This window comes from Megascapheus bottae, chromosome 18, assembly GCF_031878675.1.
Source record: "Megascapheus bottae isolate mThoBot1 chromosome 18, mThoBot2.hap1, whole genome shotgun sequence".
Classification (NCBI taxonomy): domain Eukaryota; kingdom Metazoa; phylum Chordata; class Mammalia; order Rodentia; family Geomyidae; genus Megascapheus; species Megascapheus bottae.
This window is the reverse complement of record NC_143526.1, coordinates 7,370,072-7,387,517: the sequence shown is the minus strand read 5'-3', so window position 1 is coordinate 7,387,517 and position 17,446 is coordinate 7,370,072. Positions and strand designations below refer to the sequence as shown.

Here is a 17,446-nt window from a genome sequence, read left to right as displayed (position 1 = left end):
ACATTTAAAAAATAAAGTATGTTTGATTTGTTATCATGCCTTTTACAATGAAGAATACATTTTCACAATCATTTTAGAAAATGATCACAATTTTAATAGGGGTGAACTTTATTTTCCCTGGATAAAATGTGGGTATACTCAAAAATGCATAATGAATAAGATTTCTGTGGAATGTTGGAAGAGAGTAAATAATGGTCAAAGCATAAGGGATATAGTGTCACTAGGCTGTCATATGGGGACAGATAAATGTAACTAGACAGGACTAGGAGTTTGGCCTAGGGGTAGAGTGCTTGCCTCACATGCGTAAAGACCTAGGTTCAATTCATCAGTACCACATACATAGAAAAGGCTGGAAATGGTGCTGTGGCTCAAGTGATGAGCTCTAGCCTTGAGAAAAGTCCAAGGACAGTGCTCAGGCCCTAAGTCCAAGACCCACGACTGGAAAAGAAAGAAAAAAAGTAACTAGGCCTGGGTCATAAAAATACCTTAACATGGGCTGGGAGTTTGGCCTAGTGGTGGAGTGCTTGCCTAGCATGCATGAAGACCCAGGTTTGATTCCTCAGTACCACATACACAGAAAAAGCCAGAAGTGGTGCTGTGGCTCAAGTGTTAGAGCTCTAGACTTGAGAAAGCCCAAGGACAGTGCTCACGCCCTGAGTTTGTGCCCCAGGACTACTGTCAAAAAAAAAAAAAATACCTTGACTCACCAAACCTAAGAATCCAGGTTTTACTAGATAGTGAGGGGCTGTTGACTGGTCTAAAGCTCTGCTCTGATAAGCTGCTCCAGAAACTCACAGGGAGCAAGTGGAAAGCATCAGAGTTGGGGAAGTGTAGTTTATCTGGAGAGAATGCCTACTAGGGCAGGTGACAATAGAGTGTGGCGGATGTTGTAGGAGGGAGACATGACCTTAGGTCAGCAGAGCTTCTCTCCTCCGTCAGAGTTGATGTTTACATTGCCTATCTGTCCCCGCTGAAATCATTTTCTTAAATCCCTAAGGAGTACTAACTAATGATGGAACTTCTCTCCCTAGGGTTATGATAATTCAGAGAGCAGTGTTCGGAAAGCTTGTGTTTTCTGCCTAGTAGCTGTTCATGCAGTAATTGGCGATGAACTAAAACCACATCTCAGTCAACTCACTGGCAGTAAAGTAAGTAACGCTGCATGCTTTTAAAGATAGCAACTATGGTACTTTAAATCTTTGTTCTGATTATGTGTTAAAGGGTAAGATTTTAGTAAGTTATCCCTTGAACATCCACTGCCCTTATTCTTCTAATTCTTCCTTTTGGCTCTTCCCCTAACCTCTGTCCCTCAGGCACAGTAGTAGGCATATTACTGTGAGGGAAAATGCCAACAGTTCATGATTATTTGGAACAGTTGGCTGATTCCTTTCCATTCCAACACTCAAAGCATTATCCCCAGGGACTGTTCAAGACTAACTGAGCTAGACACAGAGGCTCATGCATGTAATCCCAGCCACTCAAGAGGCAGAAATTGGGGAGACCATGGTTTAAGCCCAACCTTGGCAAAAAGTAAAACCCCACTCCAACTAATAAGACACATGCCCGTCATCCCAGATATGTGGCAGGTATAAATAGGATAATTGTAGGCCAACTCAGGCAAAAATAAGACTCTAGACCTGGGGACATGTATTAAGTGGTAGAGTGCCTGCATTTGTTTTTTTTTGTTTGTTTTTTTTTGTTTGTTTTTTTATTTCTCCCTAAGAACTCTGATAATCATGGCTAGAAAGTCTGAGACTCTTATTTCCAAGTAACCAATAAAAAGTCAGTAGGGATGTGACCCAAGTGCAGCAACATCACCCTTGAGTGAACAAGCTCAGGAACAATACTGAGACCCAGTTCAAGCCCTACGACCAACTAAAAATAACTATTTTTTTTTAAAAAAAATTTATAAAAATAGCAAATGAACAAGAACTCACACATATGTAGCTGTTTTCATGACATCTCACCATAATGTAAAGCAGCTTGTTTACATGACACATGTTTGACTTAAATCCACAGATGAAGCTACTGAACCTTTACATAAAGCGTGCACAGACGGGTTCCGGAGGGGCCGATCCCACTACTGATGTTTCTGGACAAAGTTAGCACCAATCACCAGTGAACCAGGTCTCTTGAAGACAGACCGCCCTCATCAGTGAAAGGAGATTCTCAGTACATCCTTTGGAACTTAACCATGGTTTCCCAGTTTTTGTTTTTTGGTTTTGTTTCACTTGTATTTTCTGTAACAGAGAGCTATCCTCAGTCTGCATGTAACTTTTATGATAGTTATTCCAGATTCAAAAAGAAGCAGTATTAACAATTGATCAATACAAAGTAATTTTTTAGTCTAACTCATCATTTCACATGTTTGTACTTTGTCTTCCCATCAACCTTTGCCAGTGTTATGATTGTATAAATTTTTTTAAAAATACTGGTTAAACCGGAATGCTTAAAGCTTTAAAAGTTTTAACAGTCTAAAACATTTTTTGTCTTTATTCAACTGCAGAATAATATTTTTATTGCTACTTTGAGTTTTGTTCCATATCATGTCCTAGCTAGAAATATTATAAATGACGTGAAATAAAGCAGGACTAATTTGAACTTCAGCTGGACTCTGTTGGTGTGATGGTGAGCTGTTTCATTAGTTGCAACTTCTTTGGGGTCAAATGTAGTTTGAAAATGAAGACCTGGAAGAAAAACATTACAGAATCAGCCAGTTCTGTAAAACTGCTGTTGTTTGTTGGTTACTGATCTTGCCATCGTTATTTAAAACCATGTCCTTCTATGATCCCTTCAGAAAGCTGCACCAAATCATCTGCCTGGTTTTTATTGATACTTGCTGAACTAGAAGGTTTCATTGCAGGGTTTTTGTGTTTGTTTGTTTCATTGTGAATGATGCTTTTTTTGTATTTATTAATATCAAATTCACTTATGAATAAACTTGATAATGGAAACAGACAAAAAGAATCAAGTGCATGTGTGTCCTTGACTGTCTTGTTTCTCACTTAACAAAACAAACTAATTATTGAAATGGAGTCAGCCAGCACTATTTCCTGAAGAGGATGGAAGCTGGTTTCCTCTAACTATGAAAACATTGATCCTGATGAGAGAGAAGATGGTGCCACGGCTGTCTTGTAATAATGGGCTCAAATTCTCTACCTCTTCAGGGCTAATGCTTTTAACTGAGCTGCTGCCTGTAATATGTCTTTCAGAAAACTACTTAAAGGGTGATTTCTGTTACTTTTTAACAACAATTTTTAATCACCTTTTGCTAAACCTATTCTTTTAGTATGCAGCCAACTTTCAAAAATGACCAGTTTCAGTGAAAGCCAGCTGAAATCATTTGGAACCAGGATTCAATGATTTCTCATTCTGACATTTTTTTAAATTATTTAATCTTAACATGAAGTGAGTTTGACTGGCAAGGTAAATGTCTGTGAGAGGAGCAATTTGCTATTATTACAGAGTTACCTGTACTATCTTTGTTTAATTGAAAAAAAATGTAGAAATGTATGTAAAGAATTTAAGACGAGAACTGAATGGGTGATTTGTCATAGGCTTTTCCCTTCCTTTGTGTTCTAGCAGCAAGAAAAGACATTTCTCTATATCCTTTCCCCCTCACCTGTAACAGCTTTGTTTTTAATGTTAATTACATTGTGTATTTATAGTTCAATGCTTACTGTTGTGCATATACTGGCAATAAAACTGTACATAACATTACTTGGAAAAGTTAATATATATTAGCAGTTTTTCTGTCTCGTGTAATGACTTACTTATGTAGGTTATGGGGTGGTTTTTTTGCCAGTCCTGGGCTTGAGCTCAGGGCTTGAGCACTGTCCTTGGACTTTCTCAAGGCTAGCATTCTACCACTTGAGCCTCAGCACCACTTCTGGCTTTTTACCGAGGAATTGAACCCGGGTCTTCGTGCATGCTAGGCAAGCACTCTACCACTAGGCCAAACTCCCGGCCCTAATAGGTCTTTTATTAATGACATTCTCATGGATTTTGTGTGCATCTGAGACAAAAAAAGTCAAGAGTAAGTAGTCACCCAGTACAGTGTATATAGTACTTACACATGTATATGCTGCAGCCTATCTTCAAGAAGAAAAGTCATTCCAAACATTGAAGTTGTCTGAGTAGTGTTTTTTGTAACATGACCTTTAGTATGTTTTGTAATCATTCTGAATTTGAATATTGATTTATTTTAACTCCTGCTTTAAGGCATTTGCTTTAACTACTGTTGACAAGTGCAGTGTTGTAAGCTGAGTAACACTAACTGAAAAGTTAGATGGAACATTTGATATTTAACAGCAGCCACCTAAGAAATGAATGAATCAGGCCGGGAGTTTGGCCTAGTGGTTAAAGTGCTTGCCTAGCATGCATGAAGACCTGGTTCGAATCCTTGGTACCACATATATAGAAAAAGCCGGAAGTGGTGCTGAGGCTCAAGTGGTAGAGCTCTAGCCTTGAGAAAGTCCAAGGACACTGCTCAGGCCCTGAGCTCAAGCCCAGGACTGGCAAAAAAAAAAAAAAAAAGAAAAAGAAAAGAAATGAATGAATCACGTAACAGAAAGTGGGGATAAAGGAGGTAACAAAGGGAATGGGTTTGAAGGGAATACATTATATGCATATATGGAAACATCACAGTAAAACTGCTTTGTACACATAACAGGCTAATACAAATGAGAAGGAGGGCTAGAAACGTGGCTTAGTAAAAAAAAAGCTCAGGGACAGTGAATGCCTAGTCGAGAATTCAAACCCCAGCACACACACACACACATACACACCAACAACAATAGAGCAAACTTGCAAGAAACTAAGGATATAGAGTAGGAGTTAGGCTGCACCTCAGCTCAGAATACTATGTAGCTGGGAGGTGGGGAGGCACCAATGGTTCACACCTTTAATCCTAGCTACTTAGTGTGGCCTAGTGGTAGACTGCTTGCCTCACATGCATGGAGCCCTGGGTATGATTCCTCAGTACCACATACACAGAAAAAGCCAAAAGTGGTGCTGTGGTTCAAGTGGTAGAGCCTTGAAGAAAGCCCCCAAGGTCAGTGCCCAGGCCCTGAGTTCAAGCACCAGGACTAGCAAAATATTAAAAAGAAAGAAAGCTGAGATCTAAAGATTAAAGTTTGAAGCCAGCCAGGGCAGAAAAGTCTGTGAAACTTATCTCCAATTAACCATCAAAAAGCCAGAAGTACCATAAATGGCTCAAGTGGTAGAGCACTTTAGCCTTGAGTAGAAATGTCAAGTGAAAGTATGAGGCCCTGAGTTCAAGTCTCAGTACTGGCACAAATACAAAACAACAGTGATGAAAAGAAAACCTAGGCACATACGTTTCAGCCAGCCTTATATTGAGAGAATATTTTAAAACAACTCTATAGAAAAACTGGTTAAGCATGTAAGAAATGAGCATGCACTCACAAATCCATATTATATTAACATACTTATTACAGGATGAATTCAATAACAAAAGGGAAGCAATGAGCATTGAAGACAACTATAATCTTTTCCAAAAAAAAATGAAAGATGAGGGAAAACTTCCTAATTCATTTTGAGGTCAATATTATGCTGATAGAAAGGCAAAAAACAGTACACCAAAGGAAAACAAATTACAGGCCTTTTTATTAACCTAGATATAAAAACTCCCAATTAAATATTAGCAAGAATTCATTAATATTTGAAAATAATTATATATCACATCTAAGATGAAGTTATTCCAGTGATAAACATGGAATTGGGTTATAATAGTAAGCTTGGTTGAGCCTCCAAAAGTCAACCAATATAATCTACCAAAGTAATCTAAATACTCCACAGAGAAGAAAGGAGTTAAATAATATTGTGTCAATGTTTTCTGTTCTGACAAAGTAGAAATGAAAAAACTTTTAGAACAAGGAGTGTAGCTCAGTGGTAGAGCGTTTGCCTATCATGCAAGAAGCCCTGAGTTTGATCAAGGCTGATAAAGGGGTGGAGGGGGTGGGGAGAATAACTTTGTTTTGTTGGTCATGGGACTTGAACTCTGGGCCTAGGCGCTGTCCCTGAGGTCTTCAGTTCAAGGCTACCACTTTACCCTTTGAGCCACAGTGCCACTTCCAAAAGAATAACTTTGAAATGGGAGGAAAACTAAAAGAGAAAGAGAAAATAAAATACACTCTGTGTACTTGTAAAGTACACACAGCACTTCCCAATGCAATAATGTTAATAATGTTTATAAGTTAAAGGTGATCAGCTCATTTTAATGAGGAACTCCAGTTATGGGTTAATGCTATTATTATGAGATTAATTATGGATCCTTCTTCCCCCCTCCCCCTCCAGTTTTAAGGCTTAAACTTAGGAACTAGACACTGTCCCTGAGCTCTTTATGATCAAGACTAGTGCTCTACCACTTTGTTCCACTTATGGATTTCTGGTGCTTAGGTGGCATCTTACAGACTTTCCTTCCCAGGCCGGCTTTAAACCACGATCCTCAGATCTCAGCCTCCTGAGTAGCTAGGATTACAGGCGTGAGCCACCATACCCAGCTTGGTTATGGATTCATTTATTGTGGGAACAGACTTATGATAAAGCCTATTTCTCTTGCTCTTCTGACTTCTGTCATGGGATAACATGAAGGCCCCTATCAGATGATGTCCCAAAACCCTGGACTTCTCAGACTTCCAATCTGTAAGAAATCAATCTCTTTCCATCCTCTGTTATTTTAAATCATATTTCAGCATCTAGCATAAACTCCCTAGTCTGTAGGGTTCTATGACAGCAATGCCTAGTGAACAAAGATCATGCTTACTGGGGAACAGGCAGTGAACAGTAGATAAGAGACAATGGTATAATTCAAAGTCGATGGGTTACGTACTGGCCCTGCTCACATGTGTTCAGGACATTTGGCATTACTCTGGAGTCTGGAGCAGCTTGCAGAGGTTCCTTGTTGCTGGGGCAGTATGAGAGCACAGACCTGATGACATTGGCAGCACCTCTAATGTGGTATCCACATTAGAGGCAGAATTTCTTTAAGGTACAAAAATAGCCTGGTACAGGGACTGAGAGTTTGGCATAGTGGTAGCGTGCCTGCCTTGCACGCATGAAGACCCGGTTAGATTCCTCTGTACCACAGACATAGAAAAAGCTGGAAATGGTGCTGTGGCTCAAGTGGTAGAGCTCTAGCCTTGAGAAAGTCCAAGGCCAGTGCTCCGGCCCCAAGGTCAAGGCTCAGGACTGGCAAAAAAAAAAAAAAAAAAAAAAGAAAAATTAGCCTGGCACAGAAGCCCGATCCTGGGCTACAGTTGTTTTACACTTAACTTTGGATATGTGAGAACTAGTTCCAGATCCACCAGCTGTCCCAGGATGAGCTTGGGAAGTTGTCTCTTAAGGCATCCATTTATAGCCAACGCTAGTAGACTCGCACCTTTTATTTGTATGTGTGTGACTTTTTTTTTATGTTTTCCAAATGACAATTTTTTATTTATGGGAAATTCTGTGAGGTCTCTAACATGTTGCAACTTTAATAAGACAATCAGGTTTCCATGTAAAATCTTAAATATAGCTAGAAGTCAGTCACAAGCACAATCATTAAAGCCACTAAACAAGATGGGTTCTCACACTCATCTTGAATTATTTGAGGAAGTATATTGCATTGAAAGTGATTTTTTTTCCTGAGCATTATAAAACTAGGACAATATAAATTTTCTCCACAAATAGATGGGAGATGGAGAGATGGGGAAAAAAATCAGTAAACACACTTTATGAGGAAAACATTGATTTCTCAAAACTTGTTACCTGTCAAGAGTGTGTGTGTGTGTGTGTGTGTGTGCATGTGTGTAATCTAGTTAGTATTTAAACTATTTTTATAGGAAATTGTTTACAAATGGAGAAACTAAGGCACAGAAATAATCAAGCAGTTTCAAGGTTGAATTTTGTATTATAGGTAGAAAGATAATGAAGAGTTCCAAATTCTCAAGTTAGAGAGTAATGGCTGATAACACCTTCCAAAGGCAAAAGTAAACTTCCTTTTGGTAATATCAGCAAATCATTTTTGAAGCATATAACAAACTTCCTTGACTATATGAACTTCCCTGAAAATATTTAGTATTTTAAACTCTTTGGAGGCTGCAGTGTCTGATTTTCCCCCCAAAATATAAAATGGCAGAGAATCTAGATTGTAACTTAAGCAAAAGATCAATATTCACTTCAAAACAACCTGAGGTTATTCTTCATTGTTACATAATCAGTGAATCCTGTGAAACCTAGCATGGGCCTCTCTACCAAGTTCACATGCAAACGTTCTTCTGTTAAGTTCATACTTTACAATAATACTTTACAACCAGTACTTTCCAATCCGCACACATAAAGAACATAGTCTAGACTGTTATAAGCCCAACAATTTGCAGATGTCAAGCTTACTACAGTGAGACTATGAACTCATACACTGTAGACCCAATGCTGTTCCCAAAGTCAAATATTTCTAATATTCACTGCATGTGACAGCCTCTGTGCTCGCTGAGATGTTCATTGTAAAATTGTTTATCTCAGCCTGAATATGTTTCCATGAGTGTTTTTTGTCACAAAACCTTTCATTTCCTAAGTGTGTACCTGGAAGAGCTTAGTAAGTTTATGTATGTATATAATAAGTCCATTGTAGTAGTATAGAACATCCCACATGAAAGTAAAAAATAAATTTCAAGTTTCTATATGTTTAAAGTGCTCTGTGTGCTGAATTAGTAGAAATCCATTCTGACTAGTAATTTTACAAAAAAATATCACTTAAGCATGGGTTTGTTCAAGTATGCATAGATTTTTTTTTTTTGCCAGTCCTGGGCTTGAGCTCAGGGCCTGAGCACTGTCCTTGGACTTTCTCAAGGCTAGAGCTCTACCACTTGAGCCTCAGCACCATTTCTGGCTTTTTTTCTATGTATGTGGTACCGAGGAATCGAACCCCGGTCTTCATGCATGCTAGGCAAGCATTTTAACCACTAGGCCAAACTCCTGGCCTATGCATAGATTTAGACATGCTAAGAACTAACAATGCACTAGCATACCTAATGAAAGATGGCAGAGGTGGTAAGAGGGAATGTCAGAATGCCAGTCTACAAGGTAACAAGAGCATAAACAGCGATTCTGCATGTTTTGATAACATTTGTCAGATAAAACAGGAATACAACTAAGATAGGTAAATCATTCCTTATCAGAAATAAAACAGACATGAAGTTCCAAATGCTAAGAAACTGTTCCAAAATGTTGAGAGGTTTCTTGGCTAATACATTGCTTCATCCATGTTGTCATCACTGCACCAAAATCATCTCCATTATCAAAGTAGGAGTTAAGGTAGTCGTTTTCCTCCTCTTGCTCTTCTTCATCATATTCCTCCTGATCATCATCATCATCATCATCATCATCATCATCATCCCCTTCTTTATTTTTCTCTTTGTTTCCTTCTTCCTCTTCGTTTTCCTCATCTGATCTCTCACCATCACCTCTCTTTTCCAGTTCCTCTATTTTTTTCAGCACATCAACAGCACTGAGTGAAGCCCCTTTGCCTGGATCTTCTGCCTTTTTAGATTTCGAGCCTACTTTTGTGCAGTGTTTCCTGGGCAACATTTCTCTTGGGAGCTTTCTCCAATCTGGTATCCATTCTTCTTTGTATACCTTCCTGTATCTTTTACTATACCTTGCAATATCTTGTTTTTCTTCGGGTGTTTCAATAAAATAAGGCATTCTCTTCACTGTTTCTCTTAATTCCTGTTTCAAGGCCAGCATATAATCTTCATCTTCTCCTAATTTCAGTGGTACTGGCTTATAATCTGTATCAGGAAACAGTAGGGGTGGTTTCGAAACTACATCAGGTAGCTTTTCACCTTGGCCAAATCCAACAGCCTCAATATTAAAAGTATAAGCAGCACGTCCTCTCCCTTTATTCCCAGCCATCAGAACTAGTTTCAGCAAGGCAGCAGGCAAATGCTGCTCCCGGAAGCTTCCAGGCAAAGCGGTGCAGAGACGGCCTGGAAGGGGTGCGGACCAGCCCAGGTGCCCGGGTACCACTGTGAGTTCCAGCCGGCTTGGTCGGCCCCGCCCACCCTCCTAATGGGCCCCATGTGTGTGACTTTTTAAAAAAAAATTTTTATTAAAGAATTTACTAACATTGATTTCTACATCATATTTCAAATGTCATGTTTAACAAACAAGCGTTCAAGAAGGGAATCTCTACATACAATCACTGGCCCATAGATTTTAAAACATAATTAAAATTAAGCCGAGGGTTTGTATGTCATAGATACATATTAATATGTAACAAAACGTTATGTCTATAGAGTATATAGCCCATCATAGACTTCTATGTCTATGTAGTTATGTTTATATCTCCAAGACCATGTCCATATGTGTGTGACTTTTGACCAAAAAAAAGTGCTAAAATTTGATTTCTCTCAAAGATGACACCATGCCTGTTGTAGAGCCAGTTGTGGAAAAAAATGAGTCTCTCAAGTTAATCATCATGCCAAGCCAAGTATGAAGTGGGGAACTACTAGCATTCTAATATTCTGAATTGAGCAACAGACATCACTGAGTTTGGACTATGACAGACACACATTTGGGGGAAGACAAGGAATAGATTTAAATCCACAAACATCAGCTCCAGAAACAACCTTTTCTAAACAATGTCACCCATTGGACTCTGATCAACTTGTTAGACAAACATACTATACACAGTAAATATTTAAGCCTGCACAAACAAGAATAATTCAACACAGACAAAATATATATACTATTAATTAATGTAAAAGGCTATGATACTTATCAGAAGGAAAAAAGAAAAAAATATTCTCACCCGTATGCACACAACCACATCTATGATGTATATGAAACATACTGAAAAAAATTGTTGATCAGAAACTAAAAAACAAACAAAAAGGAATAGGCAAAAGAATAAAAGATAGGGCTGGGAGTTTGGCCTAGTGGTAGAGTGCTTGCCTAGCATGCACAAAGACCCGGGTTCCATTTCTTGGTACCATATACATAGAAAAGAGCTAGAAGTGGTGCTGAGGCTCAAGTGGTAGAGCTCTAACCTTGAGAAAAGTCCAAGGACAGTGCTCAGGCCCTGAGCTCAAGCCCAGAACTGGCAAAAAGAAAGAAAGAAAGAAAGAAAGAAAGAAAGAAAGAAAGAAAGAAAGAAAGAAAGAAAGAAAGGAAGGAAAAAAGAAAGAAAGAAAGAAAGAAAGAAAGAAAGAAAGAAAGAAAAGAAAGAAAGAAAGAAAGAAAAGAAAAGAATAAAAGAAATATAGCTGGATGCCAGTGGCTCATGCCTCAAACTCTAGCTACTCAGGAGGATGAAATCTGAGGATTGTGGTTCAAACCAGCCTAGGTAGGAAAATCCCTGAGACTTAAATTAACCAGCAAAAAGACAGGCAAAGGAAGGGGTAACATTGTCCAAAAAGCAATGTACTCATTACCTGACTTATGAAATGGTAAAGCTTTATGTATATCGCATTTATAATAACAACAAAAATATTTAATTCATACCTACAAGCTTCTCATACTACAAGTTTCTCATACTCTCTCTTGCAGTAGTTCCAAAGTTTTGGGTCTGATAATGAGGTTTGTGAATTGATATTAGCCCAAGGTGACCAACAGGGATCCACTTTTAGTTTTCTGCATATGGCTGCCCAGTTTTCCCAACACCAATTGTTGAATAGGATGCTTTTTTTTATCCACTATATGTCTTTGACTCCCTTATCAAATATTAAATAACTGTAAGCATATCATTTTACTTCTGGATCTTCTAATCTATTCCAATGATCTTTGGATCTATTTTTGTGCCAATACAAATCTGTTTCTGTTATGGCCCTAAGTAGAGTTTATGGTCCCACGTTGCTTTTTGTGCTTAGAGTTGATTTGGCTATTCTAGGTCTTTTGTTGTTCCATATGACGTTTTGGATCATTTTCTCTATCTCAGTAAAGAATGTCATTGGGATTTTGATGGGGATTGCATTGAATTTATATATCATTTTTGGCAGGATGGCCATCTTCACAATATTGACTACTTATCCATGAATATGAAAAGTCTTTCCATTTCCTAGTGTCCTCTTTGCTTTCTTCAGGGTTTTATAGTTTTTGCGATAAAGAACGTTTACATTTTTTTTTTTTTGCCAGTCCTGTGCTTAAGCTCAGGGCCTGTGCACTATCCTTGAGCTTCTTTTCCTCAAGGCTAGAACTCTACCACTTGAGCCTCAGCACCACTTCTGGCTTTTTCTAAGTATGTGGTACCAAGGAATCGAACCCAGGTCTTCGTGCATGCTAGGCAAGCACTCTACCACTAGGCCAAACTCCCAGCCCAGAACGTTTACATTTTTGATTAGGTTAATTCCTAGGTATATTTTAGGCTACTGAAAATGGAGTTGTTTTCATGATTTCTCTTTCTGCTTGTATATTATTGGCACATACAAAGGCTATTGATTTATTTTTTTTTTTTGCCAGTCCTGGGGCTTGAATTCAGGGCCTAGGCACTGTACTTGAGCTTTCTCTCCCAAGGCTCTACCACTTGAGCCATAGCACCTCTTCCAGCTTTTACTGTGTATGTGGTACCAAATAATTGAACCCACGGGCTTTGTGCATGCTAAGCAAGCTACCTACCACTAGGTCATGCTCCCAGCCTGAGATTAGGGAAGTTTTGTGTAATATATTTTATTGAATAGTTTTTCAGTACCTTTAGATTTGAATGCTATGTATAATTTTTATTTTTTGTCTGAGTCTGCCAATTTTTGGATTTCCCTTTGCTATATTCTGAGTGTTTTTTCCGAGCCATTAATTTTTGTGGTTGTTTTTCAAATTCCTCTTTTTTTATCCTCGACTCCTGATACTGTTTTCCATTTCACTTATTCTGTTGCCTGGGCATTCAACTGTGGTTTGTCATAGGAAAACCTTTTAGGCTTCCATGTTCTTTATTGACACCAGTTCTTATGGTGTTAATTTTATCTTTTAATGAGGTATGCTGGATTTCTATTCTTATCTCCATATCATTTTGGGTGATCTCTATGTTCCTTGTCATTTCCTTTTTTGCATTTTTCCAATTGTTTTTGGACATCCCCTTTTTATCTTATTGGCCAATCCTCTCATTGCTTCTTTGTTTTGCCAGTCTTGGGTCATGAAGTCAGGGCCTGAGCACTGTCCTTGGGCTTTCTCAAGGCTAGCACTTGCCACTTGAGCCACAGCACCACTTCCAGCATTTTTTTTTCTATGTATGTGGTGCTGAGGAATCAAACTTGGGTCTTTGTGCATGCTAAGCAAGCACTCTACCACTAGGCCAAACTCCCGGCCCTTCTATGGTTCTCTTGTCCTGTCTCTTCTCCTTCACTCTCACTAGGGTCCTTCCTGGGTTGGTGTTGGCTTTTGGATTTGGTTTGTTGTATTGATTGTTTCTGAATCGTGTAATCGTTTCTTGTGATTTTTGCATTTGGGTCAGGGATTGTGGAGGTTATTCACGTGGTAAAGTGTGGGTGTGGAGTGTAGTTTGCTGGATGGATCTCTGTCAGATGTTGGGTTTGGTCACCTTCAGATCTAGGTGTAATATGTAATGTGTCCTGGTCAATTGTTGGGGCTCTCTAGTGTGTCAGGTGGTCTGGGCCTAGGTTTAGGCCCAGTGGCATGTTTCTGTTATGTGGTGTACAGCAGACTAGTGTCTTGGCCTGGTTTTGTGTCTTGGGTAGTTGTAGTCAGGTCTAGTCCTGGACTGCTATTTCCTTCTAGAGGGGCCGGGAATAGAGTTCCAGCACGTGGTCCTCACTTGAGCCTTGGAGGGAAGGACGCAGGTTCCCACTATGCTTTAACAGACTGGGTCTCCTGGACTAGGACAGATGTGAGCCTCGGATGGGCTGGACTACCACAGGGTGGGCAGGAGCTGGTCTTCACTGGAATCCCAGGCTGCTCCTTCTTGGTCCTGTACTGGTGCCTACTTCCCATGGAGTAAGAGGGCTCTAGGCCCTGGGTGGGCTGGTGTGGACTTAGCCCCAAACTAAATGGCACTGAGTAAACTAGCCCATGCCCCATCCCCTGGCTGACAAGCTCTCTTCAACCTGGCAGACTCGCTATCTAGTCTTGGGTAGGGGTGAGGGTGGATTCAGGCCTCCAGGGTGGGTACAAGCTTCAGGAGGGATAGGCTTACCTCCTCCTCACCATCCCCCCTCACCGCCAGGGAGATTGTCTCTGATTTTTTTTTTTTTGCCAGTTGGGGCTTGGACTCAGGGCCTGAGCACTGTCCTTGGACTTTCTCAAGGCTAGAGCTCTACCACTTGAGCCTCAGCACCACTCCTGGCTTTTTGCTATGTATGTGGGGTACTGAGGAATCGAACCCGAGTCTTCGTGCATGCTAGGCAAGCACTTTAACCACTAGGCCAAACTCCCGGCCTCTCTGCTGTCTTTTAACAGATCAGGTTTGTTGGCTGGAAGCCAGAGCTGGAGAGGACGCAGGGTCCTAGGGACCACACAGTATTGGTCCCTGTGGTCTTTCCCTGGAAGCCGGTGGGGGAGGGGGACATGAGGGAGGGCTCTGGCTTCTTTGCCCTATTCAAGTATGGTGTCCTCCATCTCAGGTGGGAGGGAGAGGTTCAGGCCAAGCCCTCTGGGCCATCCCTGGGCTGCTCACCCTCAGGGGTATACACAGCTCTTGAAGTTGGCTCTTGAAGTCTACATCTGGATGCTACATTGTGGATCTGTGTGGCCACCTGCTCTGTTCAAGTGCTGGCGCTGTGAAAACTTTCCGTGCCTGGGTGTGCCTGGATGCTGTGGTCTCATGAGTGGGTCCTGGACAGCCCCAGAGCTGCTCTCGAAGCTTAGCCACGGCTGCAGGCACAAGATGGGAGGTCAGGGGAAAGACACTTTTTCACAATTTTCCTTCCTTGTTCTTCTAAGTCTTTGTGGTTCTGTTTATATTTATCCTGTCACACTTTTGGGATGAAGTACATCTTACGACCCTAAATCTGAATGGAATTAGGGTGATTCCCTATCGCTGCCACAGAACCCTCTCGTTTATTGATTTCAGCTTAGATCTTTCATCCATTTCTGTTTTTATTGTTTGGGGTTGGCTTGTTCATGGTTTATTAAGACTTTGACATTAAGCACTAGGTTATAACTTTTTATATATCTCATTTTATTTATTTATTCATTTATTTATTATTGTTGCTGGAGTCTCATCTTAGGGCTTCATGCTCTCACTGGGTTGTTTTGTTTTTTTTTTTCATTCAACACTTAATACTTTAGCCTTTAAGCCATACCTCTCATATCCTAATTTTTTTTGCCAGTCCTGGGGCTTGAACCCAGGGCCTGGGCACTGTGCTTGGACTTCCTCAAGGCTAGCATTCTACCCCTTAAGCCACAGCACCAGTGCCTGTTTTTTCTGTGTATGTGGTACTTGAACCCAGGACTTGTGCATGCTAGGCAACCACTCTACCACTAGGCCATGCTCCAGGCCCTCCTTCTAATTTTTTTTGTCTCTTGTGGGACTTGAACTCTGGGCCTAGGCATTGTCCCTGAGCTCTTCAGCTCAAGGCTGCTGTACTACCCCTGGAGCCACAGTGCCACTTCTGGGTTTCTGGTAGTTAATTGGAGATAAGAGTGCCCTGACTTTAGTGCCCAGGCAGGCTTTGAACCACAATCCTCAGATCTCAGCCTCCTGAGCAGCTAGGATTATAGGTGTGAACCACCACACTCAGCCTGGCTCCTCCTAATTTTTTAATGCAGGTATTCCTTTCTATAAATATCACCCTTAAAACTGTCATCATTGTTTCCCATAGATTCTGGTTTATATCCACTATTATTCGATTTTAGGAGTTTAAAATTTTTTCTAATTTCTTCAATGATCATTCAAAAGTATATTGTTTGGCCCAGTGCCAGTGGCTCACTGCCTGGAATCCTAGCTACTCAGGAGGCTGAGATCTGATGAAGCCAGCCTGAGCATGAAAGTCCATGAGACTCTTAGCTCCAGTTAACCACCAGAAAGTCAGAATAAGTGCTGTGACTCAAAGTGGTAGAGTACTAGCCTTGAGCCGAAGAGCTCAGGGACAACTCTAGGCCCAGAGTTAAAGTCACATGACTGACTGAAAAAAAAAAGTATAGGCAGGGAGTGTGGCCTAATGGTAGAGTGCCTATCTAGTATGCATGAAGCCCTGGGTTTGATTCCTCAGTACCACATACATATAAAAAGTCAAAAGTGGTACTGTGTCTCAAGTGGTAGAGCTCTAGCCTTGAGAAAACCCAAGGACAGTGCTCAGGTCCTGAGTTCAAGCCCCAGGACTGACAAAAAAAAGTATATTGTTTGCTTTCATAGTCCCTATATGTTCTCTTCTACTGATATGTAGCTTTACTTATTATAATTAGATAACATGCACAAAATATAATTTTTTATGGATCATGGGGCTTGAACTCAGCCTGGGCACTGTCTCTGAGCTCTTCAGCTCAAGGCTACCACCCTACCCTTGAGCCAAGTCCCACTTCCCTTTTTCCAGGAGTTAATTGGAGATGACAATCTCAAGTCCTTTTGTGCCCTGGCTGGCTTTGAACCTTGAACCTTGATCCTTAGATCTCAGCCTCCTGAGTAGCTAGGATTACAGGCGTGAGCCACAGTACCCAGCTATTTGGTAGATATTTCTAATAGCCACTGAGAAAACATAAGTATGCTATGATCACTGAATGAAATATTCTGTAGAATCATTTTGCAATAGCTAGTAATTCGACAGAACATTCTGGTTATTATATGCAATGTGTTAGGACAATAATTAAGATTGGCAGCATCATTATGATCATTATACTTTGCTTATTATAATTAGGAAAACACTGACATAAGCCTGTGAAGGGCTAAGTATCACCAACAATTTTAATTTAGAAGGCACCTACTTTGTAAAGTATTTTCACAAGCTTTATTTCCTAGAAGTCTTATATAATGTGGTAAAATGAAGTTTGACTCAGTTATGACCCAGTGTTCTAGCCAGGCACAGTGGGTCACACCTATAATCCTAGCTACTCAGGGGGCTGAGATTTGAGGATCACAGTTCACAGCCAGCCTGGGCACTACAAGGATGCTAAGACTTTTATCTCCAATTAATCACCGGAAAACTGGAAGTGGCCAGGGCTCAAGGGGTAGGGCGGAAGCTTTGAGCTGAAGACCTCAGGGACAACGCCCAGGCCAAGAGTAGAAGTTCCATGACTCACAAAAAAAAAAAAAAAGTGTTCCTAATAATCAAAAGCATGATGATATTGACAGTGCACAAATAATAATTTTTTTTTGGCCAGTTCTGGGCTTGAGCTCAGGGCCTGAGCACTGTCCTTGGACTTTCTCAAGGCTAGAGCTCTACCACTTGAGCCTCAGCACCACTTCTGGCTTTTTTCTATATATGTGGTACCGAGGAATCGAACCCGGGTCTTCATGCATGCTAGGCAAGCACTTTAACCACTAGGCCAAACTCCCAGC

The 17,446-nt window shown here is 40.5% G+C and overlaps 1 protein-coding gene and 1 pseudogene across 50 annotated transcripts in view; one reads left to right on the top strand and one right to left on the bottom strand.

Moving 5' to 3' along the window:
• Clasp2 (cytoplasmic linker associated protein 2) overlaps positions 1-3,734 on the top strand; it is a 206,896-nt gene extending 203,162 nt beyond the window's left edge. For all 50 annotated transcript variants that reach the window (XM_090351849.1, XM_090351844.1, XM_090351847.1 and 47 more), the window contains 2 exons: positions 1,032-1,148; positions 2,020-3,734. In XM_090351849.1, the coding sequence (XP_090207975.1) occupies positions 1,032-1,148; positions 2,020-2,106 (204 nt within the window). In that variant the 3' untranslated portion in view covers positions 2,107-3,734. The remainder of the gene's footprint in view (positions 1-1,031; positions 1,149-2,019) is intronic.
• A 5,513-nt stretch (positions 3,735-9,247) lies between these two features.
• On the bottom strand, positions 9,248-9,918 carry LOC150050054 (DNA-directed RNA polymerase III subunit RPC7 pseudogene; annotated as a pseudogene).
• Positions 9,919-17,446: the final 7,528 nt, after the last annotated feature.